Genomic DNA, 9,190 nt, shown 5'->3' on the forward strand with positions numbered 1-9,190 from the left:
ACCTGAGATCATTCCATTTAAAGCAAGTGTAAAATTCTAGTCTTAAACATCAGGTTTAACTGAAAAATTGTTTTATAGAATTAGTGGTCTTTTCGTAAACCCGTACTTTCAAGCTCAGTCCTCTGAACAGGCAGGCACCTGCTATAACCCCATGTGGAAAAGGGCAGTGTCCCACATTCTTGTACAATATTGGTGGACACTGGACTTTTTTTTTTTCATGGAATGTATCTCTGGAGATGTTCACTTGTGTTACCTTTAAGGACACAACCACGGAGCACCAGAGGACACGCTTCTCTCTGCAAGGATTTGCAGTGTTCTCAGTCAGCAGCTCATTAACAGATTACAATTACTGTGCCTGGCTTCTCAACTGGCTCTGTGTTTTCGTTGTTAAATGGCATAAAGCAGAATTTCCAGCTGACAAATGGATCTGTAGACCACAACTCCTCTGTCAGTTCAACATCGTGACATCGACACCAGTACGCTACCGCGATGAGAAAGCTGTTGATGAAGTACAGCCAAGGGACATTCATCTCCATGTAGGCTGGGATCCGACCCCCCAGAAACAAAACAATAATTTGAAGCAGAACAAAAGGTGCCCAAGTGCCAAGAAAACAGATGAGGAGCCTGGTCAGGAGCTGCCACTTAAAACAAGTGCTACTGTTGTTGGACATATAGGAGAACATCAGAACAGGCTGGCTGGCAAAGGAAACCACCCTGACAGACAGCAGCATGGTTAGAACTTCCTTCCAACAAGCCAGCAGAGCCATGCTGAGGAGCAGCACTATGGCACATGAGACTGAGTAGCTCTGCATGCTGGCATAGAGAGGACACTGGTAAGGAGAAAAATGGTTCTGAATTTCTAGTTCTTCATACACAGCAGGAACTTTCAGAATACAAAAAAACCCTGAGATCCATATAACTGCCACAGCAAATACATAAAGTAATTTTTGACTTCTCTTAGGGAAGTGAGAGCTTTGGGTGATAGTCATGTAATAATCCAGACCAGCTGCAAGATACACTGGGTAATGCAAAATACCATAGGTAAGAGAAATTATCTGAGTGAACAGGCAAATGTGGTACTTTGTAAATCGTACACCCCAGAGTGCAAAGTCCTCAAAATAGAAAATGAAAGACATACTCATCAGCAGTATGAAATCCAGAAGTGCCAGAGAAACACAGAAGTATCCCATAAAACTAACTTTCACATCTTTTTGCTTAACTTGCAACATGAAGAAATCAAGGAACACTTTCCCAAGCATAATCAGGAGCAAGAAGCAGCTGATTTCAAGTGGTTGGTTGACCTGGGTGTAGTGGTAGTGACCAGAACAATTTTCACAGTGTATGCTTGCCATCCTCCTATGGTGAGAGCCAGCAAAGTAAGGATCACAGGGCACAGTGCTTCATACCTGAGAATGAAAAACAAAGAGTTCATAAAAATCTATTTCCAGGGTACCTCTGCCAATTTATTCTCTATAGCAGCAACTATCAAATTTCCATCTGAAGTTATCAGGCTTCTTACTTGAGAGTAAATAACTTCAGTAACACGTCATTAAATTGCAAACAAGAACTTAGCTTTTATCTTCTTCAAATTACATTCTCTTAAGAGTTAAAAGCTCAGCACAGACCTAAGTTACTTTTCTGCTACTTTCCTAAAGAAAGGTTTAGGAATTAAGGTTGACTTGAGTTCCTTTCCTTTAGAAAGCACAGGAATCTTACTGTCCAGCTGGGCAGAGGGATAGATGTTTTAGAACTCCTACATATTTTGAAGAAATTAAATAACCACATACCACAGAAATCATACAATATACAGGAGGTGTTACAGTGTGCCCTCAAGTTCATTATGCTCATAGAATCTATATGGAATTGAGGCTGCAGAAATAGCTTGAAAGCAGAAAAAGCATCAACCCAGCTCATCCTTTTTAAGTGTTAAAATGCTGCAGCCTTGAGGCAATCCAAAGCACACAGGCTCCACTGGCTGATTTAATAATGCAAGTAGTATAATGATAGATACCTCAGAAGAGCTGTTTTTCCTCTTGGACTTATGTAAGTTTCCTTATGACAACTCTTCTTCCCTGTGTTAATTCCCAAGGAAAATGAACACAGGATGGCTTCACGTATGTCAGCAAGACACATCAGACAAATGCTTTCTTCTCTCTTGCCTAAACAGCAGGATGGTGTCAGCATTCTCAGCAACAGCAGAGAAAAACCAAGAAGCCAAGGCAGCTGTAAAAAGGAATTGCCTCTGTTAACTGTGAACCACTTATATTTACAGACACCTGTATTTTACTGCCAGACTCAGTGAACACTTGAGCCAGTGTCTCCTGAAGAGAGGAACAGGCAGAAGTCTGTGGCAGTACAACCAGGGATGTATCCACCAGCTACCACTCAACCCTGCTGCAAGCCTGCCTGGCCGCTCCGGGGTTCATCTGCACGAGTGCTTTTCATCCTCTGAAAACAAATGTATTCTGCAGCAAAACCTAAAGCAGCCTTGTGTGTACCTTCTCGGATATGAAGACAAGGATGCTGCACCTGCCTGTGCGGAAAGGCGGAAACCTGCGAGCAAAACACACTCACTCAAATCCGGTTTTGGCTGGGGTTTTTTGATGGTTGTTTTTCAGTTGGTGGGTTTGTTTTCGTTTTTTTTTTTGTTTGGTTGTTTTTTTTCTTGGGTTGTTTGGTTTTGTTTGTTTTCTCTTGTTTTTGTTTTGTGGGGTTTTTTTGGGTTGTTTTTTTTGTTTGTTTCTTTTAGGGTTTTTTTGCTTGGTTTTTCCCCGTGGAAAACTGTATTATTATAACGCAAAATTCACCGGTACACACGTTAGGCCTTCCGTCGGCTCTGCAAAGCCCCGGGCAGGGCGGACAGGCGCTGTCACCACCGCTGCTGGGGAAACACCGGCAGGACCCGTGCCCTCGGTCCCGGCATTCGCCTTCCCGGAGCCCCACCCGCCCGCAGCCGGGGGCTTTCAGCCTCCGCCTCCCTCCTCCCCGAAGCGTTCCCGCGGGGCTCCCGGGCAGCCCTCGGCCCTCCTCACCTCTGGAGGTTCCTCTGCAGGGCCCCGGCCCCACGCAAGGCTAAAGGGAAGCGGCGACACCTGAGCTGCTTCCCCCGTCTCCCGAGGACGGTTCCCACCCGGTCCGGCCACCTCCTGTCTCCGGGACCCACCTGCTGCGGCTGCCGCCCCTCAGCGCTCCTCCTCGCCGTGTGCCTCGGGGAACTTCCCCGCCCTCCCGCGTCGCCGCCACCGCCTCAGGCAGCGGCCATCTCCGCCCCTCCCCGTGGCACGGGGACCCGGGCGGGGTGGGGAAGGGAAAGGCTTGGTTCCAGGGGGGCCGGGCTGGGCCGACCAGAGCCGCACCGAACCCAGCCCGGACCAGCCGGGCTGAACTGGGCTGGGCTGGGTCGGGTCGGGTCGGGTTGGGTTGGGTTGGGTCGGGCCGGCCGCCGGTTTCCCGCCGCCCTCGGTGCGCCTCAGCGAACAGCCCCGGGCGGGCCGGGCCCTTCACCTCATGGCGGGCGAGGCAGGGCGTTGAGGGTCTTATATTGAGGTAAAAATATCCGCTTTAGGGCAAAGGATTAAGTACGTTGTGTTTAATCCCTCCCCCATGGCACGGTCGCTGTGACCGAGGGTAACGAAACGGCTCCGATGAACGGCTGTGGGTACCTGAGTGGCGGAGCAGTGCGGCCCTCCCGGGGCCTCAGAGAACATGGTGTAGGTGTCGGATAAATGTTTTCTGTTCGAAATGTCTGATACGTGTGTGGAAAAAAAGCAGCGGAGCGATGTGGCACTCAGTGCTTGGTGACAATGGCAGCGCCCATGGAGCCCTTGGTTTGAGGAGCTCAGTGCCCACACACCCGCGGTGGTTGGTAAAGCATCACCAACCCACACAGAGTTGGGCAGAAGGGGTGAAGATGCTGATCCCCACCCAAAAATGTCTCTGAAAGTACTCAGTGGCCATTGGAAGAGATCCTCTTTTCTGGTCTCACAGCTGGAAGAACTCTGGGCATGGATCCCTTTCCATGGAGCCATCTGTGAGGGAACGCCTGGCTGACTTTGGAGCACGGGTGCTCATGGAATCCCCTGGGTTTCTGGGCTTCCACATGCACCTTCCCATCCCATACTGAGCAGTCTGTGACAAACCACCTTTTTGCAGCATATAATTACTTTTATCATTGATTAAGTCATCAAGTGAATGTCAGTAGAGTATATCAAGAGTGTAGTTGCAGCACAATTCCAATTTTTAACATAATATAGTGTTATTATAGAACACTTCTGGTTTTGAAATACAACACAGGATTTTACAGCCCCTCAGTACTGTTTATTTGCTCTCTTCCACAAGAGAAAGTTCCTATTTTACTGGTAACCACATTTCTGTAAGGATGTAGTTAAAAGGCAGTACAGTAAACATTAAGGGATATTCTACTGTGAATATTATCTTGGCAAATAGCATTGTACAAATGGCTCTCTCAATTCTGCATGCCTTAGAGATAAAGAAAAGTTTAGGAGAAAAGTTAGAGAATACCCATTACTTCTTTCAGTATAACAATGAATAGAAGTAGATAATCCTGAAAGCGTATCTAAAACCTTCTACGTGGACTGGCTTTTTAGCTTGGTCATCCTGTAGCAATCTATTTAATACAACTTAAAATTTCACAGTAGCAGCTTTTTGCCTCTTCCAGATCAAACTACTGATTTACATTTTCCATTTCTTGTTCTAACTCTCATCTGCAAACACATGCAGGAGAGGAGCACATCCCTCCACAGGCATGGCTTGCTAATTGTCCTGAGCTTTGCTTCTCAAGTTAATTGGCATAACACTATGACATCTTTATTTTTTTCCCTTTATGTTTTTAGTAATTCAGGGCTAAATCTCATGAGAGGCTTGGCAGCATCTGAGTTTGATGCTGCAGCTCCTGCCTTGTGCTGAACAGCCCATAGCCCAGTACTGTAACTCTCCTGCCTCCACAGGATGCTCATCCACACAAATTTACTGAGCAGGACTTGCTGGATGATATGAGGAAAGGTAGTGTCTAAAATCCTGCCTTTCTCAAAAATGACATACTGGCAAAAATAAATGACATCTTTTAGATGCTTGCTGCAGAGTGGACTCTATGCAGAACACTTTTTGTCCTGAGACCTAATTAGGAGAGCTAAACCCTTGGGAGCTTTTTGGATTTCTTGGATGCTCCCTAATTTAACATGTGTTTTGTTGGGTCTGAACTTCTGTCACTGATCACAGAGCAGCTACATTTTCAGTATGCCCAGTGTCCATTGGGAGGCAAACATTTTTAATTGTCTTTCTTGCAGGATAGATTGCAAATCCGTGTTTGAGCAGGGTGTGATCTGTGGCACAGAAGTATCAAGTGGCTGGTAGGATCTCGTCTGAAAGCAACTCACTGCAATTATATTCAGGTGTAAGTTCAGCTTTTTTTTTCTTTTACATTATTGGGTTGTTTTTTTTATTTCCTCCCTTAGTTCATCTCTAATATTAAATAAGTTCGGAGGAAAAAAAGTAATGTGGGGGTTTTTTTAGTGGAAAACCAAGATATTTGGTATAATAGTCTGAAAAAATGTGAGAGCTAGCAGTATTTACTTAGGCAAAGAGTACTTACTAGAACTGCTGCACAAATTGCCATATAATAAGGAAATGGTGACACCTAAGATGAGTATTATACATTCTGAGCAGTTTACATTTTACAGTCTACAGTCTGTGGTAGACTCAACAGTTGCTGGTTTTCTTCTTGGTTCTAATTCAAAGCAGTGAAAGTGGTTTCCCCAGTGGCTGGTTGGATGATATCTTTCTGACTTTTTTTTGTTTGTTTCTGGTCATGGCTTGCTTTATGACTGCCAGAGCAGAGGCTGCATAGATGTTCTTGTGCAGCTAGAGAAAAGCTTGAGAAATTAATTTATATTTGCATGCAGGCAGCTGTGCATGAAGAAGAGACAGGAGGCTGTCTCCTCCAGGAGGAGGATACATGAAATGGTTCAGCCCATCTTTTGAAAAAGCTGTTTGTGTGTTCTCCAGATGATTGTGCTGAGTTTCTGCGTCCCCTGGAGTCCCAAGATATTTGCACTGATGTTTCCTTCCTTCTTCAAGACTGTTTCCTGCTGCTGGTTGCTCGTATTTTGGGTTCAGTTGTTAAATGCAGATGTAGGATTTTAGGACAAAGGGGAAAGGAACAAGAAAAAAACCCAAGCAAACTAATTTTAAATCTAACTTGATCTGTCTCTTAGAGAAACCAAGTGACAGAACAAAGTCCTTACACAACAGGGGTTGTGCCCCTCCTCCCTTCCATGGGCATTTCATTCCCACAGTTCACTTATGAGGTCACTCAGAGAAAATGATGAGCAGTACAAGAGTATCTTCAAGTTGCTTCTGCTTCACCCCCAGCGCCACCCAATTTAGGGGCAGGAGGTTTTCTTCAGACAGGGAGAGGTGTAGATAATAAATGCAACTTCTTTACCATTATGTGAAGGTGCATGGCGTGTGCTTCCTCTGGAGTTAATCCTACATCTTTATTTTTTCCCTAGTGCTGTGCTAGTTGTCATCTGCTCCTTTTTTCAGTTGAGCAGAAGGAGTAAATTTAAGCCTCACATTTGTGTATTTGAAGGAATCTTAGGTTAGCATCTTGGACACCTCAAGCAAGATCAAATGTCTGTCTGTGCATTTTGGTGTCGTGTGTGGGGAAGGATGTGCACTGCCACATGAACTCCTGAACAGATTATTATGAAAATCAATATCCTGAGCAGCAAGGAGCTGGGACTCAGTTTGGGGAAGAAGAGATGTAACAGCCTGTAGACCTGTGAGAACAGAATGGCTCCTCTGGAATGCATTTGTACTTGGCGACAAGTGCCAATCTGATAGAGCCTTTCCTGTGTCCTTTTCTTTTTCCTGGATATGCTTTTAACTGGGTGGTGCCTCTCTGAGCATGTTTAATGCTCTATTAGATTTTATGCCTTGTCAGCACAAGATTAGCAACTCGAGGTTTGCAATGGCTAATGAGCAATCGGTTGTGGAGTTGCTGTTCCTGAAAGGCTGCATGATCAGGAAGGCAGGATGGTGTTTAGGAAGATGTTGTGTTTTGAATTAAATAATAATTTAATTCATTTTTTAAAGAAGAAATTACTTGACTGGTGTCCCATTTGAGGATTTACTTTTCAGGAATCTCCTAAAAGCACAGGCAGTGTGCATTTGGATCTCAATTTGAATCATTTGAGATGCTTACCTTAGAAGTAACAGGGAGCTACAGGTTTCTGTAGTCATTTTAATTTGAAGACACCTTTTTATGGGATTCTAGCTGCCCATTCAGTGATAATCTAGTAAATGCAGCATGTAGTTGATGCCAGCCTTGCTGTGTATTTTAGAAGTAGTGTTTTCTGGATTTGTGTAGTGGCAGCACACACCTACTTTACAGGGTAGAACTTTTCCTGGTGCTGATGATGATGCTGCAGCTTTGGTTTTTTTCTGTTATCTTTGACACAAAGATAACAGGAAGAATGATGGGAATGATGGGAAGTACAAGTCTCTGATAAGTACATTCCATGAACCAGTACCTCATAAAACCCAATCCATGGCTTGCTCGTTACTGTGACAAGAAATTAAAAATGTTAAGATTGAAGCCAACACAGAGTGCAAAGTAGGATCCTACTGTCATTATGCTGCTCACAAAACCCCAAAGCAGAGCTAGTTCTCATCTGTAACCTTTTAGTGTATTGCTGCCTCCTGGGTGACTTCAATTTTAAACAAATTCTATGGTGGCAAATTCATTTAAAGGATGCTAAAAAGGGGGGAAACGTAATTTCTATCCCACCCTCAATCTAAACAATAAAAAACTATAGATAAAGCTTCTGACTTTCAACAAATAACCTTTCTTAATTGTCAGTTGACTCATATTCTAGAAATTCCTATTTTCTGTTAGAATTTACTGTTTAAGGCTAATGAGGGTCCCTCAGGACTATTCCCTGTTTCATTTATTGAGTAGTACAGGTAAACTGGAAGAGTGTTTTGTGAGCACCTGTGCCCTTTATTGGATCCAGGCTACAGAGCACTGTCAGGGGTATTAAGTGTAGCTTTTTTTCAGTTTGGTTTCTGTTTAACATGATGAGGATTAATGGTGGTTACCACCTGCAGGGAATACTTTGATCTGTATCTAAAGCACAGGCAGTGTTTACTGAGTACTGTTAGCTCTCTCTTTACTTTTAACTTGCACTAAATCTGTTTGCACAGTGCAATTACTAACTTTAAATTAACTCCTCTCTCAAAAGCCTTTTATCATAAACCAGTTATTTTTCTGAGTGATCATTATTTTCACATTAAAAAAATACACATGGCAAAACGAATGCCTACTGTGTCAAGCAGTAAGTAATGGACTCTTTGTGGACACAATCAGGAAATGTGCCTTTTGTTTCCCTGCACCTGTTGCTGTATTACAAATAAAATCACCCAATGTTTTATTAAATAAAATGAGAAGCCCTAATGAAATTGTACCAGCCATTACCAGGAAGTCTATTGAAAACATTCAGCAGCTGCTCAGTCTCAGTTCATTTACACTGATAGGATTGTTTTGTCCTTCTCCTTGGGCTCTAAGTGAGAAAGCTGCAGCCCTGTGCTGGTGTGCAGCTGAGCCTTGGACCATTTCACACCCGTCCTGTCTCACTCCCTGACAAGTTTGTGATCACAATCAGTAACAATGCTCAACAGTTAAGTGCCTAAGACTTGTCAAAGTTTATTAGAAGTGAGTGTCCTGGTCTTACAGCTAAGTGTTTTGCAAACAGCAGTTTATATCCCCTTGCAGCACAGGGGTAAAGCAGGTCAAGATCTGATTTTATAGAGGGTTTGATCAGAGAGCTTAAGAGTCAAATCACTCAACCCTTCTTATTAGACAAAACACTGAGGTAGCCTGAGAAATCCTCTGGAGTGAGCTGGGGGTCAACCTTGTTCAGTGTAGTTGCCTATCAGCCCTCTCTCTGTAAAGGTCCCTGACAGAATTGATCTGTCTCTTCAGTATTAAGTCAATCTGTCTGTCACACAGCTGTGCTGGCAAGTGGGTAGAGACTGTGACAGAAGAGACTGTGGTTCCTAACAAGAGCTGTCTAATTTAAAAGGAGGGGAGAGCGAGGGGTAAGCAGCTCAGCCACTGTGTGAAGGAGGTTTGAAAAGGCAAGCACAGCAGAAGGCAAGAGTTTACTGT

General features: G+C 44.1%; 1 protein-coding gene across 2 annotated transcripts; it reads right to left on the minus strand.

The window, feature by feature from the left end:
• Positions 1 to 216: 216 nt before the first annotated feature.
• GPR160 (G protein-coupled receptor 160) lies at positions 217 to 3,188 on the minus strand. Of its 2 annotated transcripts, none has more exons than XM_030456211.1 (3): positions 3,164 to 3,188; positions 2,012 to 2,223; positions 217 to 1,406 (listed from the first exon to the last, which is right to left on the minus strand). In XM_030456211.1, the coding sequence occupies exon 3, from the start codon at positions 1,350 to 1,352 to the stop codon at positions 333 to 335; it is 1,020 nt and encodes a 339-aa protein (XP_030312071.1). In that variant the 5' UTR covers positions 1,353 to 1,406; positions 2,012 to 2,223; positions 3,164 to 3,188; the 3' UTR covers positions 217 to 332. The 2 variants fall into 2 exon arrangements, with proteins under 2 accessions (XP_030312071.1, XP_030312070.1); XM_030456210.1 differs by lacking the exon at positions 3,164 to 3,188 and adding an exon at positions 3,033 to 3,074.
• Between the last annotated feature and the right edge of the window lie 6,002 nt (positions 3,189 to 9,190).

This window comes from Calypte anna, chromosome 9 (genome assembly GCF_003957555.1).
Source record: "Calypte anna isolate BGI_N300 chromosome 9, bCalAnn1_v1.p, whole genome shotgun sequence".
Taxonomy (NCBI): domain Eukaryota; kingdom Metazoa; phylum Chordata; class Aves; order Apodiformes; family Trochilidae; genus Calypte; species Calypte anna.

Excerpts from the sequence above, each read along its gene's own strand:
- GPR160 (XM_030456211.1), bottom strand. The coding sequence starts at position 1,352 with ATGGCAAGCATACACTGTGAAAATTGTTCTGGTCACTACCACTACACC.